Source organism: Lacerta agilis, chromosome 13, assembly GCF_009819535.1.
Source record: "Lacerta agilis isolate rLacAgi1 chromosome 13, rLacAgi1.pri, whole genome shotgun sequence".
Taxonomy (NCBI): Eukaryota; Metazoa; Chordata; class Lepidosauria; order Squamata; family Lacertidae; genus Lacerta; species Lacerta agilis.
Genome location: NC_046324.1, coordinates 30771956 through 30798871, shown reverse-complemented (window position 1 = coordinate 30798871; position 26916 = coordinate 30771956). Strand labels below are relative to the sequence as shown.

General features: G+C 45.5%; 1 protein-coding gene across 1 annotated transcript; it reads right to left on the bottom strand.

Annotated features, from left to right (window-relative positions):
* Nucleotides 1–15219: 15219 nt before the first annotated feature.
* Nucleotides 15220–25080, bottom strand: TMEM114 (transmembrane protein 114). Its single transcript, XM_033167305.1, has 4 exons — nt 24463–25080; nt 23145–23225; nt 16991–17128; nt 15220–15505 (listed from the first exon to the last, which is right to left on the bottom strand). Exons 1-4 carry the CDS (start codon nt 24644–24646, stop codon nt 15273–15275), a joined length of 636 nt encoding a protein of 211 aa, XP_033023196.1. The 5' UTR covers nt 24647–25080; the 3' UTR covers nt 15220–15272.
* Nucleotides 25081–26916: the final 1836 nt, after the last annotated feature.

Sequence of the window (26916 nt, the reverse complement as noted above, 5' to 3'; positions counted from 1 at the left end):
TTACACAAATTGATATTGATCCTTTTTCTGCTTGCAATGTAAACCACGTAGATAATACGAACCCCCAGGGCCACCGTTCGGTGGTAGAGCATCTGCTTTTGATGCAGAAGGTCAAAAGTTCCATTCCAGCCATCCTCAGGTAGGGCTGGGAGGGACTCCTGTCTGAAACCCTGGAGAGCCACTGCCAGTCAGTGCAGACAAAACTGAGCTAGATGGACCAACAGCCTGACTCAGTGTGAGGCAGCTTCCAGTGTTTCTATGCCTGTGAGAAAGGGCGGCAGAGCATGTGTAAAGGTAGAGCCTGTGCTTTGCACGCAGAAGGTCCCAGGTTCGAACTCTGACATCTCCAGGTAGGGCTAAGGGAAATCACTGCCACTCAGTGTGGAAAGCATTGAGTTTGATTGACACACAATTACGGTAAGCTCATCTAAAAGCCAATATTTTGGCTGCATTTCTGACTGAGTACACTCAGTCACCAGTTTATTGCAAAACATGTAGGAAGACTCTCCTTCCCTTGTTGTAACACTGCATCCATCTGCCAAACCGGTGAGCGAAGCAGCATACGAGCAGAAGCAGGGAATGAGATAGTCCTTGGGAGAATGAAGAAAGCAGGGGTCACATCTGCCTGACTTGCCTGGGGTTTGGAGCAACTTCCCCACTGAATCATGAAAGGAGTGCGCCAAAGAGTGGGGTGCATTGGGGTTAGCAATCTTTCGTTTCATGCATCATTTAGAGCAGGCATGGCCAAACGTGGCCCTCCAGATGTTTTGGAACTACAGTTCCCATCATCCCTGACCACTGGTCCTGTTAGCTAGGGATGATGGGAGTTGTAGTCCTAAAACATCTGGAGGGCCATGTTTGGCCATGCCTGCTTTAGAGGAAGCATGGGTTCCAACATCACCCCGTTTCCCCTTTGTGTTCTGCCTCCATTTACCACAGATGAGTTTGAAAACTTGCATGCACTACTACAGAAATAAATCTATTATCCCTACCCACCCTTGTCATCAAACAACAGGGGTGGAATTTTAGCAGCCGGTTAATGCTGAAATAGTGAACTGCCTGGTCAGGAGAGTGAAGTGTGGCAACTAGCTTGTGATCTGCATTTGTGATTGAAGAGTGTGGAAACTGTGGCTAGCGAGGTGCAATGGTAAGAGTGTTAGATCTAGTACCCCAAAGACCAGGGTTCAAATCCCCATTTGGCCATGGATCTTACCTGGTGACTTTGGTCCAGTTGCTATTGCAGAGCCTAGCCTGCCTCACAGGTTGTTCTGAGGACAAAGTGTGTAGGTGTAGGTTGCTCCCAGAGCTGAGCAAGGACAAAACTCTGAGCAGATTCACAAATAGTTGTCTTAGGGGTGCATCTAAGACTTTTGTAAGAATATCATATGCCTAGGAAATGGACCCGAGTTTGGATTCAGTATCATGCAGGTCTGCGGATCTTTTTCAACGGCCTGGGATGATAAAATAAGGCAATCCTACCCAGATATGCAGAATGTTGAGGTGTGCTTCAATCTGTTCTTAGCTTATAAATTTTAATTATTTTTGGAATGTTTTAAATAGCCATTTTTACTATTAGTTTTATTCTTTTTGTAACCTGCTTTGTGGTTTTTTCTTTCTTTTTACAATCAAGTGGTATTGAAATTTTATGAAATAAATAAAATATCTCCCACCCACCCACAAGAGACTAAAGCCACAGAACCTTGCACCATGAGGTCCCCGTGAACCTATTACTAAGCTATGATTAATTCATAAGGAAAACAATGATAACCATCAATTTGCACTGTCTAACTCTTCTAGATGAGGTTTGGGGAGCCTTTGGGCCTCCAGGTGTTGCACAACTACAACTCCCATCCTCCCTGTTACCTGGGGCTGATGGGAGTTATAGTTCAGCAACACCTGCCAATATCATAATGCCATTGTATAGGTCTATGGTGTGACCACATTTTGAATACTGTGTTCAGTTCTGGTCACCTCACCTCAAAAAGGATATTGAACAATTCAAAAAGGGTCAGAAAAGGGCAACTACAAGGATCAATGGGATGGGGCAACTCCCCTATGAAGAAAGGTTGCAGCATTTTGGACTTCCTGGTTTAAAGAAAAGGTAAGAGGCGACATGATAGAAGTTTATAAACTTGTGCATGGCATGGAGAAAGTAGATATAGAAAAGTTTTTCTCCCTCATAACACTAGAACTCATGGGCATCCAGTGAAGCTGAAGGTTGGAAGATTCAGAATAAAGTACTTCTTTATCATTGAACTATGGAACTCCCTGCCACAAGAGGCAGTGATAGCCACCAACTTGACTGGCCCTAAAAGAGGATTAAGCAAATTCATGGAGGAAAAGTTTGTTGATAGTTCCTAGCCATGCTGGCTATGCTCTGCCACCACAGTTGGAACACAGTTGCAGCAATGCTTCTGAATAAAGGTAAAAGGTAAAGGACCCCTGGACGGTTAAGTCCAGTCAAAGGCAACTATGGGGTTGCGGCGCTCATCTTGCTTTCAGGCCGAGGGAGCTGGCATTTGTCCACAGACAGCTTTCCAGGTCACTTGGCCAGCATGACTAAACTGCTTCTGGCGCAATGGAAAGCTGTAATGGAAACCAGAGTGCACAGAAATGCTGTTTACCTTCCCGCCACAGCGGCACCTATTTAGCTACTTGCACTGGCGTGCTTTCGAGCTGCTAGGTTGGCAGGAGCTGGGACAGAGCAACAGGAGCTCACTCCGTCGCAGGGATTCGAACCGCCAACCTTCTGATCAGCAAGCCCAAGAGGCTCTGTGGTTTAGACCACAGCACCACCCAGTTGCTGGAAACGACAGGAGGGCTCTTCTGCTCAAATCCTGTTTGCCGGCTTCCCATAGGCTTCTGGTAAGCCACAGTGAGAACAGGATGCTGGACTAGATGGGCCACTGGCCTGATCCCATTCTTATATTCTTATCTGGAGGGCCAAAAGTTCTGCACACCTGTCATAGGTGACCTGGAGACACATGGAGCATCGGTCTGACTCGGCTGAAGTGCTTCTTGCTCTCTTGCCAGATGGTGGCATCATTTCCATGCAAGCAAACCTCCTCCTCCTCCTTCGCAGGAGCATAGAAGCATGCTGGTGAGCTTCAGCCCCATCACAGTGGCGACAGTCCGCGCGTCACACGCTCCATCCTCCCTGCCGGCTACTCCGCAGCGCTATAAACTGCCTCCCTCTTTATCTTCATCTATCTCCGCTCACTCAGATTTATGGTTAAAATTAAGGTTTTGGCAAGTCTCCGGCAGCCGGTGCCCCATTACTGCCAAACAATATAGTGTAATTAATGTTTTTATGTTTAAGGAAGAGACGGCACATATGTTCTGGAGCGGCAGAGGGGCAGATTTATAGGGAGCGCACCGGAGTCAATGCTCATGTTTATATGCTCGCCTGACAGATCACGTATCATTTTCTAAAGGATGCACGCTGGCGTCCCGCTTCCCTGGATCTCACTCGCAAGGAGTGGCACGGCGACACCATAGCGAGATGATGGATTTCAGGTGGCACCAGGGGGAGGAAACAGAACATCAGTAAATGTTTGGCGCATCTATCTCTTGGTAGGCAGATGGGCTTGCTGAACATGTGTCATGGGGCTGAGCCCAGGGGAGGTGCTCTCTTAGCAGGGAACTTCTCCAATACACCACCCTTTCTGAAAGGGCCAGGCTCCTGAGGTCTGCAGCACTACTGCAGTCATGCCACAAATGTTGCAGAAGTGACCCCGTTTCTGGCAATGGGCAGCTTCGTTCTCAAAATGCAGTTGTGATGTTTGAGACAGCTTTGCCTGGTAGGAACAACAACAGCCACTGAGGATCACACAGGCATACAAATTTCACTGGCTCAGACCATCCAAGTGTCTCTATTTTCCAGGGACAGTCCCGGATTTACAGAAGTCATCCCAGTTTCTGATTTGATCCCAAAATGTCCCGTTTTTCCTTAAGATGTCCCTGTTTTGATCAGGGAAATGTTGGAGAGTATGGAGTTATGTGACCCCCGAGCCAAGGAGATAAGGAACTGTACAACCTTTAGAAGGCAGCCCTGTGTAGGGAAGTTTTAAAATGTTTTATTATGTTTTTATATGTGTTGGAAGCTGCCCAGACTGGCTGGGGTACATATGAGTGGGGTATAAATAATAGTCCTAAGGAAACGGTCCTTATAGTTAAAGCTATGGTTTTCCCAGTAGTGATGTATGGAACTGAGAGCTGGACCATAAAGAAGGTTGATCGCCAAAGAATTGATGCTTTTGAATTATGGTGCTGGAGGAGACTCTTGAGAGTCCCATGGACTGCAAGAAGATCAAACCTGTCCATTCTGAAGGAAATCAGCCCTGAGTGCTCACTGGAAGGACAGATCCTGAAGCTGAGGCTCCAATACTTTGGACACCTCATGAGAAGAGAAGACTCCCTGGGAAAGACCCTGATGTTGGGAAAGATGGAGGGCACAAGGAAAAGGGGACGACAGAGGACGAGATGGTTGGACAGTGTTCTTGAAGCTACCAACATGAGTCTGACCAAACTGTGGGAGGCAGTGGAAGACAGGAGTGCCTGGCGTGCTCTGGTCCATGGGGGTCACGAAGAGTGGGACACGACTAAACAACTAAACAACAACAAAAGAAAAGCAGGACATTCCAGGATCAAATCAGAAACTGGGAAGGCAATCCGGGACTGTCCCGGGAAAACAGGGACACTTGGAGGTTCTAGGTTTAGTTAGATATAAAAAACGGCAACACCTTTAACTTGGCCTTAAAGCAAATATGCAGTCGGTGCAGATTTCTGAGCACTTGCAGAGACAAGGCTCACCACAAGGGGCAGCATTCAGCAATTCTTGACCCTAACCCTTAATTCCGAAATTGGCCACAATTGTTTTACAGGCATTCCTTGCTAGGGTGCTTTTTTAAGGATGAGGTACAACTTCCAGGGTCAGCACATTTTCACTTTAGGAACTGATCATCAGCTGACCATGGTGAGGGGGCAACAGCAGGTGGGGAAGGCGAGAGCATTTCTGTCCTGCTTCCCTTGTGCATAATTGTCAAAGCATTTTCCTTTTTCGAAGGGGGAAAAAAATGTAACAGAAAAGACTCCATTTCCTGAACTGATAGTCCCAGAGAGACCACTCCATTCTGTAAAGCGAAGTATTAAGCAGAGCTCTGTCGACTGAGTGGCAGGTCTGTTAAGGTTTCCCAAAGCAACACAATCAATTCCTGTCAGGAAATTCAGATTCATATTTGTGTCAGACATTGGGGTGCTTGTCAGCTTTGTTGGAGAGATCTTCCTCAGGGCTTGTCTTTTTCCAAAGCGATGAGCAGGACTTCTAGAAAAGAAAAGGGGAGAAGGGGGGGGAGAGACCGGAAGCCGCTTTGGGGAACAGCTGACTCTGAGCTTGTTAAAATAAATCCACTAGGAGAACTCTGGAATCCAGTGACAGGTGACTCCATTTATAAATCAAACCTAGGTTGTTGTTTTCTTTTTCTTTTTACTAGCAAGAATTGCCCAGCGTTGCCCAATACTTTTTAGAAATCAAAAAGCATTGTGTTTTATGCGTGGACAGTGCGATTTGTGAATTTTGACCCTTCATGCCCAAAACAGTCAAAGTCACACCAAAATCACATTTTGGTCTGCTGCCTTGATTCAAAATTGTGCCTGGCACCCAAACATCAACAAAGACCCCCACCCCTACCTCAGGAACCCTGAGGCGGACAAATCTGTGTCAAAAAAAAACATGCTAAAGTGACATTTCGGTCCACCATATAGTTTCAAAATGGCTGCCAGGGTCCAAATGGCAACAGAGCCTTATACCCCACCTTGGGAACCCTCATGCCAACTTTGGCGATAATATCTTGAGAGACAGCAACCAGAATATCTGGAAAGAAGCTATTTTAATTTGAGCGTGCATGTAAATTTTGTCTTTATTTTGAATTACATGTGGGGGAAGCATAATTTTTTAGAACCTTTAAATGTCATAATCCTGCCCTGTCTAGAGCTGTGCCCTGTCTCAAATCAACCCCTGGGCATCCCTCTAATTTTGATCCAGTCTACTGCCTGTGCTTCTCATCAAAGCTTTTCATTTTGCTACTTTTTAATTTTTTTATTTTCTTGGATGGGAAGAGTGCAAGAAAGATGTACGTTCTTTCTGGAGATATAGTGGGTGATTCTCAGCTTTTCCAAAAGTGCCCTCTAGTGCTACTCAAGTGGAATAGCATCTGAAGCCAACTGGGATGACTCTCCCACTTGCAAAAACACACACACACACACACACGTGTCTTTCAACAGCACTTGAACTTACTGAAATAACTCATTTAAATTAAACGGGGCTGCCAGTACATATTAATTAAATATCAATTTATTCTTGAAAGACTACTTATGGAAGGTTCTCAAGTTGGGACTGGGATAAACCCCAGCTGTCATGTAATTAATTTGGAACGACGCAAACACAGAACACACATTACATTCCCCCCCCCCACCCCAACACACACACACACACACAGAGAGAGAGAGAGAGAGAGAGAGAGAGAGAGAGAGACAGATCGATCACTTAACATATTAAAACTTGTAGGGCATGTTTACACATCCAATTAGCATTTAACAAGATAACCTTATAGTGCATTAATGAGATCAACTAATTTATTTATTTTTATGCCAAAATTAATATAGGCACTTTTCAAATGCTGCTGCATAAGAGGCAAAAGGATGGGCTGCAGGGAGGCCATTGTCGTTTCCCCATTGCTACTTAGAAGAGAGGGATAAAAGGTAAAGGGACTCCTGAACATTAGGTCCAGTCGTATCCGACTGGGGTTGCGGCGCTCATCTCACTCTATAGGCCAAGGGAGCCAGCGTTTGTCCACAGACAGCTTCCGGGTCATGTGGCCAGCATGACTAAGCCGCTTCTGGCGAACCAGAGCAGCGCACAGAAACGCCGTTTACCTTCCCGCCGGAGTGGTACCTATTTATCTACTTGCACTTTGACATGCTTTTGAACTGCTAGGTGGGCAGGAGCTGGGACCAAGCAACGGGAGCTCACCCCGTCGCAGGGATTCGAACCGCCGACCTTCTGATCGGCAAGCCCTAGGCTCTGTGGTTTAACCCACAGCGCCACCTGGGTCCCTAGAAGAGAGGGATAGGATGTGCTATTTGCCTACAGCGGGGAAAACTAATGCATTTCTCTCCACATGTTATTAGACTCCAGCCTCCATCAGCCCCAGCCAATGGAACCGATGGTGAGGGGTGAGAGAAGTCATAGTTCAGCAGCATCTGATGGGACAGGGGTGGGAGAGCCATTGGGTTCAGTTGACAACTTCATTCAACCCTACCGATTCACACTTCCCAAGGCAATTCACAAATTGAAACACAGCTTCTTTTATAATTTTGAGGGGTGGTGCCCCAGTCAAGAAATCTGTGCCATAGTGCAAAGCACATATTGGTGAAAGTATTTGGTACAATCACTTGTGTGTGTAAGAAGAAATAGGCACACTAAAATGCTGGTGAGTTTTCAAAAGACTGACCAATTATTCCATCCCTGTGCAGGCAGGAACCCCCGGAATCTGGATGAATCCCCAGTATAAGGCGGTTAGGAGATGATGTTCCAGGTTTTGCACTGCAGCCTTATTTCTCTTACCACTGTGCTTCCTTGCATATTTGCCTGCTCTTTTGCTTTGCCACGACAACATAATCTGCAGAGGGTTCCCCACCACCCTCTCTCCATCTCTAAAGCCAGAATCTTTGGTCGTGGGACAGTTGGTGTGACAGAGTAGTAGGTCAGCCTCCCACAAGGAGTTTGCTCCCCAGGTGTTTTGGACAGTAACTGCCATCAACCCCACCCAGAGGAAAACAAGCAGACCCAGCCAACAGGTTCATAGTGGCTAATAATAAGGCATATCCAAAGTTAATCATAATTGTAGTAGACCCACTGGGCATAGTGAAACTGCAGCACTCACTCCCACTGCAGGCATTGATGGCCATCAAATGGGCAGACTTTAAAAGAGGTTACAAATTCATGGAGGAGAGGGCTATTGGTGGCTCTGCCCTGCCTCCATGGTTGGAGGCAGCAATGCTTCTGGATACCAATTGCTGGGAAGCACAGGAGGGGAGAGAGTCCTCTTGTACTCAGGTCCTGCTTGCAGGTTTCCCAATGGGGCATCTGGTTGGCCCCTGTGAGAACAGGATGCTGGGCTAGATGGGCCATTGGCCTGATCCTGTGGGGCTTTCCCTATGTTCTTATATTCTGCAGAAATCAACGTTAAATCCGTTGATTTTAATGGGCCTACTCTAACTTACTTGGGTATCATGCTGTAAGAATTGCAGAAAGGGTAATTGGTGTTAGCTTGCCTTCAATAGAGACAATTTATGCTACCTGAGTTAGGAAGAGAGCAGAGAGAATTGTAGCAGATCCTTTACATCCCGGTCATCATCTGCTTGATTTACTTCCATCTGGACGTCGCTACAGGACTTCATATACAAAATTGGCCAGGCACAAGAATAGTTTTTTTCCCTTGTGCCATTAAATTGTTAAATTCATAGTTGTATAGCTTGAGGGGAGGTAAAATATGGGTGGGGTTTCTTTGCTTCTTTGTATTGTGAGAGGAACAGTGTCTGTATGTTTACATTGCAATGTAGCCGAAACAAATTCCAAGTATGTTGGAAAATGTACTTGGCCAATAATAAATTATTCCTATTCCTATTCCTATTCCTATCATCACCACCGTAGTATTTTAAAGCTTTGTAAGTGCCCAATTTATTTAAGGGCACACCCTATCCTAGCACTGCTCCCTTTGATTCCAGTGGGGTCTGAGCAGGAGGTTCCGGTGGGTTCTGTCCAGTTATCTAGTGATATTAAAATCTATGACTCCGGCCTTCGTAATGCGGTGGAGACCCAGTTAACTCCAGAGACCACAGTTCATTGTTATTTGTTGTACCGTCAGGTGCGCTTACAGAGGGATTTGAGGAGAACCAAGCCGAGACCCCACTCCCCGTTGGAGTAAGCGTGCCCTTCTGCAAACGCTTCGCTCCCTTGCAGCCTTGCCTGGAGCTCAAAGTGCTCTGGCATGCGCTTTATCGGGAACTGCTGACAAGTGTTATGCTGTAAGAAGATTTCCAGAGTCCCTGTCATTTCCTCCGCAGGCTGCCACCCTGCCTTGTCCTTGGGGCTCTGTCTCGCTTCATCACAGTTTTCTCCTTGATGTAAAGCAGAGGTGCAATGGCCAGTAGTTCCGAGAGGATGGGGGCAGGGGAGAGAATGACAGGAAGAGCACAGATTTCCGGATTGGCCGCCTCTGAGTTCCCTTCACATCATTCTCCCCTGAGGATGTGGAGGCAGGGAGGAGGGTTGAGCAGAGGTGTCCTGAACTTGACAACAGCACCTGGGGAGGATCTGCGGGAGGTAATGAGCCATCAAATCTACTAGAGCACCACTTTTTTGTGGAGGTAATGGCTTGTAGCCATGGTGGCTCTGCTCCACAATCACAGGAAGTTGTGCTTCTGAATGCCAGTGCGGCAAATCCAGGGAGGGGAAAGTTTGTCTTCTGCTCAGGTCCTGCTTGTGGGTTTCTGCTTGGCCACTGCAGGGGCCATCAGGCTCCGAAAGCCATAGCATTGTAGCGTTGGAAGGTACCCCAAGGGTCTTCTAGTCCAACCCCCTGCAATGCAGGAATCACAACTAAAGAATCCCTGAGAGATAGCCATCCAAACTCAGTTTAAGACCCCCCAGTGAAGTAGAGGCCACCACCTTCTGAGGTGATTTGTTATTCTGTCAAACAGCTCTTGCTGTCAAAAAGAATTTCCTGATGTTTAATCGGAATCTCTTTCCTTGTACTTTGAATCCATTGGTCTGCATTCTACCCCCCTGAGCAGCAGAAAACAAGCCTGGGCCATCTTCCATGTGTCAGCCCTTCAGATATTTCAAGTTGCCTCCTATTCCACTTCTCAGTCTTCTCTAACCTAAACATACCTTATGCTCTTATGTCCTTAAATGAAAATAAAAACTGTGAATGCATATTGCAGGGGGTAGGGGGGCATTCTCTGCCTAGAAAGCAAGCAGTCAATTGGCTACTTGGCTCAGTTGTCATGTACTCTGACTGAAAAGTTTAGCCTCGCTGGCATTTTAGGTGTCTCTTGCTTTGACTCCAAAAACTTTGGCCTTGTTATGTGTCTGTGCAAACCAATGACTTCTGCAGTCAGGCTGGCAGTCATAAGACTGATTCACTTTGCGATTAAAGGGGAATACCTAATTTGTGCTTTCTCCTTGCCGATTCACTCAGTTTGGAAAGATCCTCTTCCTGCTCCTTGAAATCCCTTTTATTCTTTCTTTCTTTCTTTCTTTCTTTCTTTTTCAAAAATCTACTTTTCTCTATCTCCCCTGTGTCAAAATCTAGATTGCATTCTCCCTGGAGCAGAGACCTGCCCTCTTGCATGCGCAGCTTGAAAAACTCAGCTTTTTCTGCCCCAGAATTGGTGTTCGCAGCTGGTGCATGGTACGTGAGCGTTTTTACTGTTTAGCACAGATTACGCAGCCCGGGTGTTGAGCATGCTTGTCAGGGGCCTTCCAAAGCTGGCTGCCTTTCTAGCCTTCCTCCAGGCAGGCCTAAATATTATTTTAATGCATTTCTCTTTTCATAATTAACTTTCATCTTCGTACAATGCCAGCCAAGCTGGCGATCATGGCAATAAAAGGATGATTATGCAAACGCTTCCCCACTGTGCTGGTGCAGCCAGTTCCAAAGTGCTGGAGGAAGACCTAGCTGCTGCGCAGTGCGGAGCCATTTATTTGCTCTGCACCCTGCGTGCGAACGAGACAATATTGCCTTTTAAATATTTGAGGAGGCCAGGTTGCCTGGGAAAAGGAAGGTAATTCTTCAGGAAGCAGATGTGGGTGTCCCAGGGTCCCTGTCGTCGGCAGAATTATGCTGAGCTTCAGGGGGCAGGTGGAGAGAGAGAGAGAGACACTACTGACACTGAAATATTGTTACAGGAAACCCAGCTTAGCTTCTCCCTCCCTCCCTCTTTCTCTGTCTCCTGTGCTTAAAGGAGGAGGAAGAAGATTTTGAAATAAAAATAACAAAGTACAACTGAATTTATTTAAAGAAATTAGAGTTTACACTTTAAAAAAAGCAAAAAGCACACACACATGGGTGGGGGGAAGCATGGAAATAGAAACCACAAATTTCCTTCGCTATCTGTGGAGGTCTTAGACTAAATAAGCAGTTGAAATGCACTTGGCTGCAGAATCTAGAACCCGTAGTTCTAGAGAGCCACAGGTTCCCCATCCCTGCACTGGAGCGATTGGGTTCCAGAGAGAAAAAGGACACAATCTGCATCTTCCTGGGGATTGAGAATGCCTCCAATCAATGACAGATTGAAAAAGTCACCAATCACAGGAGAGCATGCAAATATAAGGGTTCCTTCATCTGCCTTCCTGCCTCTCACCTTTCTGCTTCACCTGGGAATCTGAGCCCTTGGGTGTCTCAGTCTTAAGGCCTAAGAACTTAAGAAGAAGCTGGTCAATGGCCCATCTAGTCCAGAATCATGTTCTCACAGTGACCAGCCACATACACAATCTAGTCTGGAGTCTGCTACTTGTGACAGACTTTGATTTACAGTAGGAGCTGTTTGACAGTAGAACAGGGCTACTGGAAGGTGATGGATTCTCCTTCATTGGAGGTTTTTAAACAGAGGCTGTTGACTATCTATCAAGGATTCTTTCACTGTGGTTCCTGCACTACAGGGGGTTGCACCAGATGAGGCTTGGGGATCCCTCCAACTCTACAATTCTGTGATTCGACAAAGATGAACACACACATGCATCAAAACAAGGAGACACTCACAGACTGGTGATATTCCAGGCCTAATTGAATATAGAGTTGGCCCAACATACTTTGGAGAATCTAGCCAGATTTCTTACATCGTATTTTATTTATTTGCAGATTTAGAAACCACTTCACAAGCCAAAAGCCACCAAAGTGGTGTAGTACAAGATAAAATACAAAAGACTGCAGACTCAGTGAACTAAAAGAAATTAACACCATTGCTATAGTTGTACAAGTAATTTTCTGTAAAATGACCAGGTCACATTAAGGTAAAGCTTTCTTAAACAAACAAACAAAGTCTTCCATAACTGCCTAAATATCGAGATAACTGATTCCAGAGGGCTGATGCAGCAGCACTAAAAGCCTGCTCCCTTGTGCATACGAAACACACCTCTGGGACAATGTCCTTTCTGAAGAATGCAGTTGCTGAGCAGGGATATATGGGGTAAGGCAGTCCTCTAGATAATTGGGTCCCAAGTTGTTTAAAATGCGAAAAGAAAACCTTGAATCACGCCCAGTAGCATATTGGCAGGCAGTGTGCAACAAACTCAGCAGATGTGTTACATAGCATCAGTGGGATGTCCTAGGCAACCACCTAGCTGCTGTATTCTGCAGCTTCCAGACTAAGCCCAAGGGAAGCCTCACATTACTGCATTGCAGTAATCTAGTCTTGAGGTTGTGGTCCAGGAATGGCCTTAGCTGTCTTGCCAAGTGAAGCTGATAAATATGGCACCCTCTTTTTTTTCCTTCTCAGCTATTCAGTTTGTAACTCCTGCCACGAGATGTCAGCAAAGACCACAATTCTTCTTTCAGAGCTATTTCTGGTGTGGAAACCAACTGAAAGCATGTTGCCACCCCTTCTCTATAGTATTGGCAGGTGTCCTATGTGCAGCACGATTTCTTTGAAGGATACACAGGCAAGTACACACAAACTCATACATACATGTGGGGTCGGAAATGATTATTGATTCTGCTTTTGTATAAAATAGGCAGCTATATTCACTTCTGTATAAAATTGTGCTTGCTATCTCTGTTTCCCTGCTGGAGAACTTATCAAGTGTTATGCTAAAGAAAGTTAGTTTGCAGTCCATCAACCTGGTCTTTTGAAGTTGAATCTCTTCCTTATTTCTATTGATTCAAAATCGATGGTATCGATATGGGTTTTTATGTATAATTTACTTTTACTGTATGTTTTAGTGTAAACCCCTCTGAGTTGTCTCAGGTTTTTAAAATTTGTATGGATGATTGTGTTCTGACTGACGGTCGAATAAATTGTTATTGATTGATTGATTATTTGTTAGGGGCTCGTTAATTACCCCTTATCAGCTCTTGCTTGGAATCTGTTAAGGAGGCATTTTAATGCTCAAGGCCAGTATATAGCCAAGAGGTGCCTAAAAGTGAAAGATTTACAATCCAAGATAACAAAAAGAAATGGCAGGTGCTACTTTGGGGACTCTGCACATATTCTGGAGCCTATTAGGATCTCATGAATATTAGAAGACACACCCAGGCTAAGGCTAATCTAAATGCACGTGCGGTGAGTGTGCTCCCCTCCTTCACATGCCAAGGAGTAAGACATGAAATAGGTGTTCTGGGAAATCTATAAGCTGTAAGTCAGGGGTCAGCAAACTTTTTCAGCAGGTGGCTGGTTCACTGTCCCTCAGACCTTGTGGGGGGCTGGACTATATTTTGAAGGGGGGGGTGAACAAATTCCTATGCCCCACAAATAACCCAGAGATGCATTTTAAATAAAAGGACACATTCTACTCATGTAAAAACACCAGGCGGGCCACACAAATAACCCAGAGATGCATTTTAAATAAAAGGACACATTCTACTCATGTAAAAACACGCTGATTCCCGGACCGTCCGCAGGCTGGATTTAGAAGGCGATTGGTCCGGATCCAGCACCCAGGCCTTAGTTTGCCCACCCATGCGGTAAGTCTTAACCAATCGGAAAGCAGATGGAAGAAAGGAGGAGGGAGAAAGGGGGAGACAGGAGGAAATGAATGTTTTAAAAGCCTGACAGTTTGTGCACTTTATTCAATTGAATAAACAAAAGTATATTGGATCTCCTGTCTGCAGGCTCTTATTGGCATTAGCAGTGCCTGGGACAGTAAAAAGGTCTGATTAGCAGACCCAACATACACCTCTCTTTGAAGAGAAGCAGCACCTCTGCCAAAGCAGATATCTTGCACGCAGCAGTATTTCTTTGTACGATATAACCAGTGCTCAGTTCCATCAAGATTATACAGACCTTTGCCCTTTGAAGGTAGAATGTTTGTGAGCATTCTTTGATCTCACAAGGACTTGAGAGGCACCTGCAGATGTTGGGCAGTATAGATGTACAAAGGGGGGCTTGCAACTAAATGTTGCAGTTCATCTCCTTTCGCAAAGGAGTGCTCACATTCAGTTGTTCCAACAAACTAAGCATCCCGCCTCGGCCTCCCATTCTATTTTCTTCTTTTCTTTTCAAACTGTCACTCTAAATTCTGAGGTCGTTCAACATGTTCTACTCTCGCTGCATTGTTGTTGTTTTCCAGTGGGTTTCCCCCCAATATTTTTGTTTGTATTTCTGCAACTCTCAAAGTTCCATCAAGCATGTGGGTCATTTCTGCTTGTTCCCTTGTGGTCCCATTTTTGCTACGCTCCTGCCAGTGCTCACCATCTGACTTTGCTGTTAGAAGCAATTTTCTATACTTTTATTTATATCTACTTCTGATCTATTGGTGGAAACCATTCTGCCCGCAGGAATTGCTTCTGCTTGTGGAATTTAGAGACATTTAATACACAGATATATAACCTAGTGGTGGGAAGGAACCTGTTCTGTAGGACTACAGATTTCTGATCATCTCAAACCCAAACTAGGTTATTCCCCCTTACGTTGGGAGGAAGGATATCAAGTCCTTTGTTCATCCTCAGTGTACCAGAGAAGCTCAATATGTCAAGAGGTCTGAGCTGGTTGATCCAAGCTCAGACCGCATGGCTCTTACAAGCCTTTTTGTGCTGGAGGGAGAGGGGACTATTTTGGAACTTGAAAGGGCATGTTTTAAAGGTCTAACAACCTATATTTCCACACTTCATTTTGCTGCATGCTTTGTGGTTTTAAATTTCTGCGGGGATTCTCTCACCAAAAACTACTTGCCCCAAACTTGGATCTTGGCATCCAGGAATTTTCCCTTTTCATATATCATGTTTTATTTCCTTGCCACCGATAGAAGGAGTCTAGATCTGCACAAGACCCTCTTTCCAGAAGACCACTCATCTGCTAGCCAAAATTATAAGCACATTGAAGCTATGGAGGAAAAAAGGCCCAGGGGAGAGCAAGACAAGTCTTCCTGTGACTTAAAAATCACTCACTTTTAAGTGACAGCAGGTGGCTCTTAGAAAGAGAAAGTAGGGAGAAATGGAAACCTGGTGGTGTCAAAACCAACTGACCCAGATGGGCTGCGGTGTTTGGTAACCTCATAAGGTGCAATCCTGCCTTTGCTTCAAATCCACCATCCTGGCCATCAGGAGGAAAGCTAGCCCAGTGAGGATCTCGGCAGCCAAGGAAAGCCAGGCAAAGGCCAGAGACCAGCCAAACTGGATGTTGATAATGTCCAGAAGGTTCTTCTTTCCCATGAGGAATATGGCTTCCCTGAAGCCTGCGGGAAAGAAGGCGATGCAGATGCTGATCCCGGCCAGTGTGATGAGAGCTGAAAGAGAGACAAGCTGTGAAGGAGTCTGAAGAAGGGAACTTTTCAGGGGCAACTTTCTAAGGGTGGGTGGGGCTAGAAGCAAAAGTGGGTGGGGCAATGAAAGCAGCTTTTACATTTATACAGTTAATAATAATAATAATAATAATAATAATAATAATAATAATAATAATTTATTTATACCCCGTCCATCTGGCTGGGTTTCCCCAGCCACTCTGTGTGACTCCCAACAAAATATTAAAAACACGATAAAACATCAAACATTAAAAACTTCCCTAAACAGGGCTGCCTTCAGATGTCTTCTAAAAGTCTGATAGTTGTTTATTTCCTTCACATCTGATGGGAGGGCATTCCGTGGGCGGGTGCCACTACTGAGAAGGCCCTCTGCCTGGTTCCCTGCAATCCCACTTCTCACTGTGAGGGAACCACCAGAAGGCCCTCGGAGCTGGACCTCAGGGTCCCAGTTGAATGATGGAGGTGGAGACGCTCCTTCAGGTATTCTGGACCAAGGCCATTTAGGGCTTTAAAGATCAGCACCAGGGCCGTCTTAAGCATATCAGGCGCCCTGGCGCAGCCAGCGAACTCGCGCTCATGCGCTCCCACGCTCTGCTGGGCAGCCAGAGGGTGCGGCGCGGCCAGCCGGCTCGCTCTCCCGTGCTCTGCCGGGCAGCCAGAGGGCATGGTGCGCTCCCGCGCTCCACCGGGCAACCGGAGGGCATGGTGCGGCTGGGCAGCTCGCGCTCCGCCGGGCAGCAGGAGGGCATGGTGCGGCCAGCTTGCGCTCCCGCTCACACCAGGCAGCCGGAGGGCACGGCGCGGCCGGCCAGCTCACGCTCCCGTGCTCTGCCGGGCAGCCGGAGGGCATGGTGCGCTCCCGCGCTCCGCCGGGCAACCGGAGGGCATGGTGCGGCTGGGCAGCTCGCGCTCCGCCGGGCAGCAGGAGGGCATGGTGCGGCCAGCTTGCGCTCCCGCTCACACCAGGCAGCCGGAGGGCACGGCGCGGCCGGCCAGCTCGCGCTCCCGTGCTCTGCCGGGCAGCCGGAGGGCATGGTGCAGCATGGCCGGCCCGCTCCCGCGCTCAGCCGGGCAGCCGGAGGGCGCTGCCAGCGGGGGGCTGGAGGGCGGAGGTGCCCTCCAGGCCGTTGCGCCAGTAGGCTCAATGGTTAAGACGGCCCTGGTCAGCACCAACGACGGCCCTGGTCAGCACCAACACTTTGAATTGTGCTTGGAAACGTACTGGGAGCCAATCTAGGTCTTTCAGGACCGGTGCCGAGATTGGAGATAAAAGAGCAGACAGAGAGCTTTATCACCTGATCAGATCAAGAGATAAAATTTGGGGGCTGGCAAGTCTGTGACTTGTCAGGCCATATTCAGTCTGCAGGCCATGGTGCATAGGGAAGGTTACATTGCCTTCGGTTTCTGTGAAATTAAGGACAGTCTAAAAGTGCAAGGAGTTGTGTCCCCCCCCCCAGCTCCGTGGTGTACCTCCAAAGAGAAAGAGGAGGCCAGTGAACACGAGGAGGAAGTAAGCCTGTGCAAGGATACTGATGAAGCCCGTCATTGCTCCAAAGATGAACAAGATGAGGCTGAGAGGTAGCAGGATCAAAACTGCCCCATGCATATCTGGAGGAAAACAAAATCCATCGGTCACATTTGCCAAGTACTGTTCTTACACATATGGCTATTGCCACTTTTTGCAAGGATCTCAAAGGACCTAATTTAACAGCGTGGTATTAAAGTTTTTGTCATGTAGCCCTTGAAGAGAAATTTGCATGTAAACTAAGAAAAGCAAGAGGAAATAGTTGCAGAGACAAATTTGCTGAAGACAGTAATCCTGATTGCTTATTATACAAATGCTTCAAATAACAAAATGAAAGTCCCTTTGGTGTACTCCAACATAAGGATGTGTTAATTGTTTGTTTTCTCTTTTTCTTACTTTAAATACTGTATCTCTGCATTTATTTATTTTTTTAAATCTGAGGGATCTGCACTTAGAAGCTTCTTGGCATTTTCTTTTCTGACTTGGTTCACTTGGTTACGGTCTGATTTTGTAATGCCCTTTTCTCCATTGTTCTCATTTCAATGTGAAACCACCTAATTTGCAGTTTGGGAGCCTATACGCGAACCAAAGGGCAACTCTCCTTCCAAATTCATGCTTCTCCAATTTTGCAATACCAAAAAAAAAAAATGTATTAGTTGGTCCAAACACCAAGAGAAATCTGTTTATTAGGAGAAATTTGAAGTAAAACGATAAAGAATTTTCATGAATTTTCCTCCTTTAGCAAAGTTGCTGTGGAAATATGGAGAAATGAATTTAAGATGGGGAAAATGAGAAACTGAAACTGACATATTTGTCAATCCCTGGTGGTAAGAGAACAATTTGTAAAGAAAAGACAAAATCCATCAGGGCTGGAGCTCCTCTATCCACACAGACGCCAGGCCGCAATCCATCTGTCCATCTTTAAAGGTGTCATAAGATGCCTGGTTTTCATAAATATCATGGTGGCTGCAATCTGAAGTCCCACTGAGCTGCACTTCCTTCTGAATAAACATGTTTTGGATGAGGGACTGGGTACCTTGTCTCCCAGCTGTGCTTGTTTGTGATTTGTTCTTTGCTATAAGTGACCCTTCCTGCACTTGCCTGTTTTCTCTTTTCCTGTCTTTTTTGTCTTTTTCGTGTGCAGTGCGCTAATGGATAACTGGAAATTCTTCAGAGCCCTCTGGTGCATCCTAGGAGCTACTGCTCGGTTGTTTGCTTTCTTCCTGTGCAATCAGCTTTCTGTGCTTCTCTGATGACCTTTCCTGCCAGCTATCTTGCCACCAGCTGAATAAACAGAGAGGTGTCTGAGTACTTTCCTGGGCCTTTCTAATTCCCTCTTTTGTCTTCTGCCCTGGGTGGCCTGAGCCTGGGCCTCAAGTAAGCATGGGAGAGACAATCAAATCGAAACAAAATAAAAAATAAAAAAGATTCCTTCCAGTAGCACCTTAGAGACCAACTGAGTTTGTTCTTGGTATGAGCTTTTGTGTGCATGCACACTTCTTCAGATACACTGAAACAGAAGTCACCAAACCCTTATACAGGTGAAACTCGAAAAATTAGAATATTGTGGAAAAGTCCATTTATGTAAGCAATTGTTTTCATTAGCTACTGGAGTTTAATATATGAGATAGACTCATGACATGCAAAGCGAGATATGTCAAGGCTTTATTTGTTATAATTGTGATGATTATGTTCTCATCAGCTGTACGCCATAATCATCACAATTATAACAAATAAAGGCTTGACATATCTCGCTTTGCGTGTCATGAGTCTATCTCATATATTAGTTTCACCTCTTAAGTTGAATTACTGAAAGAAATGAACCTTTCCAGGTTATTCTAATTTTTCGAATTTCACCTGTATATAGTGAGAGGGTGGGGATGGGTATTACTCAGAAGGGTGGTGGGAATGGGTGATTGGCTGATAGGTGTAGAAAACCTGTTGATGGCTCCCGCTCTCTCACTATATATAAGGGTCTGGTGACTTCTGTTTCAGTGTATCTGAAGAAGTGTGCATGCACACGAAAGCTCATACCAAGAACAAACTCAGTTGGTCTCTAAAGTGCTACTGGAAGGATTTTTTTTTTAAATTGTTTTGACTATGGCAGACCAACACAGCTACCTACCTGTAACAATCAAATCAGTTTGTGTTTAAAGGTGGATCTACGTTGGGTTGTAGCCAACTCAGACCCCACTTGCAGCAGTACATCTAAAGCTTCTCCCTTTCCCTGGCCAGGAGATGGAAGGAGCAATGAATGAAAAAGTGGAGAAAGATTTGAGGTATTTTGAGGGGAGGGGGAGGTAAGGCTTGCAGCTGGGAATTCAGGACTCTGCATGGTAAAGTGAGAAGCTGTGGGGGCTTAAGGGTTTTTGTGAAGGTCCCAGGCATTTTCGTTGCAACTGGAGACTATGGTTATCACCCTAAAATGTTGGCAATGAACGTGTTGGGTTTCAATTAAGAAGACTAGAGTCTGCCTTGCTGTTTGAAAAAGAGAAGAGTAGAAGATTGGATTTTCATCCTTGTAAGTGTGTGGCTGGATTCCAAGTTCCACTTTGTTCTCCTTCAGTACCAATTGCCCATGCACTGAAAACCAGGCTTCCCTCTTAGTCTTTTAAAGCTACTATGGAAACCAATAAATAATAGAAACTCAAGAGTTGATAATGAATGCTATTATACTAATTCACAGAACTGTTAGAGGTGCTTGCCTTAGTACATTGGTGCAACTGGCCAAAACAAGAGGTTCTGCTGTGATTTCCTCCCACCTATCGCTGTTTCCAGCTCTTCTGCAGGGGATGGTGAAAAATGTGGCTTCCCATAGCAATGGATAAATGATGCAAGAAAGAGAGACTGCAGTGGGAAGCTTACTCATGAACACATTTCATCTTATTGCAAGAGGCCCAGCTTAGGCATGAGGAGATTTTTGACTATCATATTAGAACTGTGAACCTAGAGACCACAGCTGACTTACAAACCTCATTTCCACATCATTATAGGAAGAACTTGCAGCAATTACCATAAGCTGCAACTTACCGGTAGTTCTTATATAGTTAAATTACGGAATTCGCTCCCACAAAAGGTCAAGGTGGCCACCAACTTGGACAGCTTTAAAAAAAGGGTTAGATGAATTTGGCAACTAGGCTTTAAGGATATGTTCTATCTACTCTGTCAGAGGCAGTAGGCCTCTCAGTGCCAGTTTCTGGGGAGCACAAGTAGGGAAAGCGCTGTTGTACTCAAATTCTGCTTGGGGGCTTTATCTAGTGCGCTGCGTTTGGTGGGCCCTTGACTTGATCCAACAGGGGTCCTCTTATGTTCCTGTTCTCCACTAGCCGATAGGTTGACCCACTCCAAGGCAGCCATCTTGCTTGCTAGCAGAGTGACCATATACAGATGAAACTCGAAAAATTAGAATATTGTGGAAAAGTCCATTTATGTAAGCAATTGTTTTCATTAGCTACTGGAGTTTAATATATGAGATAGACTCGTGACATGCAAAGCGAGATATGTCAAGGCTTTATTTGTTATAATTGTGATGATTATGGCGTACAGCTGATGAAAACCACAAAGTTGAAATTGTTAATTTGGGGTTCTCATCAGCTGTACGCCATAATCATCACAATTATAACAAATAAAGGCTTGACATATCTTGCTTTGTGTGTCATGAGTCTATCTCATATATTAGTTTCACCTCTTAAGTTGAATTACTGAAAGAAATGAACCTTTCCACGATATTCTAATTTTTTGAGTTTCACCTGTAGATATATAGCCGGAAAGATTGGCTACAGCTAAATGGGTAGGTGAGCTCACAGTTGCTTGCCTTTGCATTTTCACATTTATTCTTGATTCTGGTAAGCATGTTAGTTATAGTCTTTTATATACTAATCTTTAATGCTCTTCCACATCCGTTTAATGCTCCTAACCCTTCTTTTAGTTTCTTTTAGATTCTTATAGTCCTTTAGCTATACCTTCTTTTTAGCTTTCAAAATGTTTTACAGATTCTAAATGATTGTACCCCAACCCTACTTGTCCTGGTCTATGACTGTAATAAAGATTTGATTGATTGATTGATTGATTGATTGATTGATTGACTGGTAAGCATGCTGACTTTTGCTCCTTGGTTCTAGAGATAGGCCTGAGTCCAAACAGACCCTGAATGTTGTGAGCCCCATTCCTGGATGGTAAAATTAGGTGGAATATTTTGCTCATAAGAGCATAGGAAAAGCTCTGCAGCAATGTTAGGCCAAAGGCTCTTGTAGTCCAGCATCATGTTTTCACGATGGCAAACAGATGCCCATGGGAAGCAGGATCTCAGTGCAATGGCATCACTCTCCCTACTTGTGATTCCCAGAAACTGGCATTTAGGTGCACAATGTCTTTGGCAGTGAAGGTAGAACACAGCCATCATGGCTAGCAACCACAGATAGCCATAACATAACATTGTCTAATCTCTGGTTAAAGCCTCACTGCCTCATCTTGTATGAGAAAATTCCATAGTACATACACTATGTGAAGAAGCGTTTTCTTTTGTTTGTCTTGAATCTTAATTTTGGGGTGGGAGGGAATGCGTACCATTTTTTCCCCTCTCCAAATGTCCCAGAGAGAACACCATTCTGGGACATTATAAGTAAGGGGGATGGCAGCCCCCATAACTGGAAAGGGGTGGGTCCAGTCTGTCAATATTGCATGTGTACATTTGTAAGTGGGTGTGTGGGGTGTTAGGGGAAAGGTAGTACCTCTGGTGGGGAATACGTCATGCTCCTTCTGGGATAGTTTGTCCACCCTTGGTCTCCACCTTGCACTCAGTCCTCACCAGTGGCTCCTAGAAGCTGTCAGCACGCAACAGCAGTAACACCACATGAAGTGCCTTTGACTGGCCGGCTAAACCAGGTGAGGGTAGCCAATGGGTCTCAAACCCTCGGTGAGCTAGAGGCTTCCCTTGCATGCAAAGACAGGCTCTGGTGGATTGAGCAGACAAGACCGATTGTGGGTCCAATGGTCAATAAGGTGTTTTCTGCACGTGCCGTAGAGAGAAGTGAGGGGCAGATGGGGCTCATCAACCTGGGAAGGTGGCCCATCTAGGAGAAGAAAAACTCTGATCCTAAACCTCTGCTGCCTTGTAGGATATCTTTGGGAGAAAAAAGGGCTAAGGAATAAACCCTACACAAATCTGGAGTGGAGTCCCTAAGGCAATTGGGATAGTGCCTTGTACACCTCCTTCCAGAAACTCCTGCAGCCAAGCTGGTACCAAACATAATGCTCTGCTTTCCTTTGGACCACGTCAGCGAGACCAAGTGTCAGGGACTGGCCGGAGGAGGAATGGTGGAGACCGCCTCCCCATGCTGACCCTTCCAGGGAGGAGGAAGAGGAAAACGGAAAAATTTACAACAGGGGTTTGAGAGAGGTCACAGCTCAGAGGAAGATGAGGAGAAAAGCTGGGTAATAATGGGAGAGCCAGAACAACACCCAGCTGACTCATCATTAGAAAGCATTCCTGACCCTTTATCTCCCAGAACCTGGCAAGCCTTAAAAGTAGAACAAAGAACTCAAAGACATAGGCATGTAGCAGCACCTGTAGAGGAGGTGATGAGAATGACAAATGAGAAAGTGGGAGAGACGGGGAGGTGGAGATTCACTCGGGACAACACCATTATCCAAGAGGCTGGGTTCTCTAGCCTCTCTCTGTAAAGATTGAAATAAAAAAGGACTGTAAGAAACTTTTCCTTGTCTTTATACTTTCCTAGGCAACCAGCCAGGAGCCGCTGACAGCATCCTGACATCTGGGTAGCCCAGGACCTCCATACACACTGCCCAGCTTGAGCCCCAAAGAGGTCAATTTGGTGCTGCTAAAACAGCAGTTTGACTTCACCCCAGAGGCGCACTCCATTGTCTGTTGAGGCAGATGGATGCCAACAACAAAAACATTTGTAAATCCATTTAATCCTATTTTCACATTAATCTATTATTTTTAGATACTATTTTTTATTTAAAGACATATTCAGATATCACATGTATATAAATACTTGTTTTATATCAACATATGCATTTCTGAACACCCTTTATCCTGAAATATGAATTTTGGTACATTTTTTTTTTACCACTTACTTAAGAGTTGCTTGTGTGATGTGGTGATATTTGATATGTCATGCTTAAAGGGGTTTGCCAAATGGAAACAGTCACTATTAACTGGAAGAGAAAGAAAATAAAGGGGGGAAACCATGAAACATCTATTCAGAATTCAAATGGATCATTTCTTACTACAAATTATCCATTTCACCACCATTGATTAATCAACCTGAAGGATCAAGTTGATTAATCTGGTTGCTAAACCAAGTAGAACATGCAGCTCCACTTCTTCTTGACACAACATCCCAGCACAGGACAGTTCTATGAGACTGGTCTTTACCAATTGTTTGACTGCAACAGTCAAATTTCAACATGGATTTCAACATGGATAGCATTTATGTGTTTCAAAACTCCGCCCTGGGGGCTTAGACCCTTAATCCTAATCACCACTAACTAATTTGCCAGCACTCATTCTTTATTTACCAATGAAGAAGAAGAAGAGGAAGAAGAAGAAGAGGAAGAAGAAGAGGAGTTTGGATTTGATATTCTGCTTTATCACTACCCGAAGGAGTCTCAAAGTGGCTAACATTCTCCTTTCCCTTCCTCCCTGAGAGACTTCAAAGAAATGTGACTAGCCCAATGCCACCCAGCAGCTGCATGTGGAGGAGCGGATGTAGTGATCTGCAACCAGCAAGTGTAGAATAAGGACTCCTTCTGGGAACGTCCTGTCTCCCCAATACTTGTTTCCTTTCCTTTCACCTATAAAGAGTGTCAAGGTAGGGAAGTGGTTTGAGTTCTGGACTGGGACCTGGGAGGCCAGAATTCAAATCTCCACCCAGCCATGCAGCTCACTGGGTGATCTTGGGCCAGTCACTATCACTTAGCTCACAGGGGTGTTGTGAGGAAGAAACAGAGTGGGGAGATCTATATACACCACTTGAGCTCCTTGAGGGAAAGGTAGGATATGAATAAAGCGTGGTTGGAAAATAAAATAAGCCCATCCACCAGCCATGTGGTGGGATACCTTGTGAAACAGTTGGTGGGATGGGGTCTGCCCAGCCAGCCAATTAAAGGAAGTGAGTATTTCCCTTTACACGAAGAGTCTTTTCCCAAAGAGCCCAACTTATGTCAATGGGCCATGGTTCAGAGGTAGATTGCCTGCTTTGCAGAACATCCCATGCTCAATCCCTGGCGTCTCCAGGTAGACTCCATGCCTGAAACCCTGGAGAGCCACTGCCAGTCAGTGTAAACAATACTGAGCTCTAGGTGGACCAATGGTCTGACTCGGTCTAAGGCACTTTCCTGTGCTCCTAACCATTTCCCACCAAAGCTCAAGAGGAAACCAAGGGTTACTTACCTGGGCATGCCCTCCAGAGCCCTAAGTGGGAGTTCAGGCTGTCTGTGTGGTTCATGAGCTCCTGCAGCTTAGAAGCATCAATAAGGTACCAAAAGTCAGTGCTGATAGCCACCACCAGGAAGCTGAAACTGACCACGCCAGCAAAGGCTGCCAAGAGGGAGATGGCGTTCAGTGTGACTTTCATGGCAATGTTCTTCTGGCTGCCACCTGCTGCCTTGGTCCTAAGACTGAAAGAACTGAACCACTGTTTTCATCCCTTGATCACAAGCTGGTCCTCTGGATATGATTCTCTGGGTGCCCAACAGATGAATTGCAGTCCAAACGGCGGTAATAACAGCCTGGTGGTCAGGAAAATCCATACGTAATTAATTAAACCCTGCCTCCAATCTGTCCTTCTCTCCCTTTATTTACTCTGTCTTTTCCTCCCAGCATGGAAAGTCATAGCCAGTTGGTTCCCGCTTTTGAATAAGAGATACTTATGATAGTCGTTGCCCTCCCCCTCTTTGCACTTCACCCAATCACCCTCCAAATGAGTAAACATGCACAGCGCATGGTTGAAGGAGCCCACTCTAGCCCATCAAAGTACCAAACGGCTTCTTGTTCAGGCAATAATTATCCAACAGCTTTTTTTCTACTGAATACAAGAAAGGAGGAGGAGGACGTCAGAAATCAGCACCACAGACAGTGCCCAGGGAGCAATGCGTAAATCCAGCTCTTTTAAGCTGCAGGGAGGTTGCAAGAAGGAATAGGGTGACCTGCAAATAGATGGTCAGGGCATATCCACACATGATATCCAAAGGACTCTCCTTTGCATTTCTTGGGTGTATAATTAGATGTTAGAGCCTGGAAAGATCAATTTGTACTTTTCATTCAAAAAAAGTCTCTCTTTCTCTCTGATGCTTCCCATCCCATCTTAATGGCATTCCAAAATGTGCACATTATTATATTATGTCAGATACTTAAAGGCATCTTCAGTGCCATGTGTGAAAAGTCATTCTGTGTACTTTGCTGTTCTTCAGGTCTACAGCTTAGATATTATTGCTTGTACCCCTAATAATGTATGGGTTGTAACTCCGTGATAGTGCACAGATTGTTTCAGTGCAGGAGGTTCCATGTCAACTTACATCTCCACTGAGAAGTGCCTTGCATGGCCATGGTGTGAGAGCCTGGAAAGGCACAACCAGCTCAACCAGAATAAACTGGTCAGGAGACTGAGGTAGATGTATTAATGGGCTGGTTCAATATGAGGAAGTTGTATATAAGTTCACTTGATGGGAGCAACACACATGAAACCATACAGGTGTCGTAATAAGGTAGTCACAGTTTTGTCCAAAGTCCGAAACAACTTAGCCCCAAACAGACTAGAGCAGGCTGTTACAAAGCAGCTCTGAGCCATCCTGGCTGCTGTTTTGAACCCGAGGTTCAGGGCAATCCTGGCTGCCTGTTTGGATAGGTTGCCGCTGCATTTAAGGCATAAACTGGCTCCTCTTGGACTGTGAATGCTGTACACCCCTCCATCCTACACTCAGGCTGTATATATGTGTGAATAAAACCATATGTCATAAAGACACTATAGTTTCTGCTGTGCCTCATTCAAAAAGCAACACAAACTCTGGTTAAGTGCAAAGACCATGGGATCTCACACCACTCAGAGATTGGGGCAGCCTGTAACAATAGGTTACCACCCTTTTTCTCAAAAGAACTCAAAGCATTATTGTTGTTGTTTTCAATCACTTGCTTATTCAAAAAACTGAAGCACTTGTCGTGAGAGAAGATGGTACCAAATAGCTAATTTCAATTTCTGTACCATCACTGGCACTCAGAACCAGCCCTATCATTGGGCAAAGTGAGGCAACTGCCTTAGGCAGTGGATGCTGGGAGGCAGCAGTGGCTGGACCCTTTTCTTGTAGGCAGTGGTTGCTGGTGCCCACTGGGACACATGGGGTAGAAGGCAGGGAGCTCAAGAATAGGATTCGCAGCTGGGGATAGTGCCTCTGACAGTGCAGGTAAGACATGGGGTTCACAGCCATGAGCTGGCTGAGGCTTGACCATTGTGTGCTTCAACACAAGCAGACTACAATGGCTGCTACTGAGATCAATTGGCTTGCCATCCAAGTTCTCTGACTCAGCTGAGTGGTGAGTCAGTTGCTTGATGGTACTTCTAATCAGCTTCTAAGACATTTAAGATGTCTTCAGCAGGGACTGTTTCAACCTGTGCTTGTGAAACAGAAGTCAGAGCAAGATCTGAAGTCAGAACAGGATTTGCTGCACATATGTCTTCTCTGATAACCAGACGCCCCTACAGATCCCTCATGGCCAGAGAGTTAAGGGCAGTGAACAGAGCTTCAGGATGAAACCACATCTTACATTATGCTTCTTAACATGGGATATCACATATGATTCTGCCTAATGATGTGAGGGCAGCAGCAAAAGCATCTGAGGTGCTATATTTAT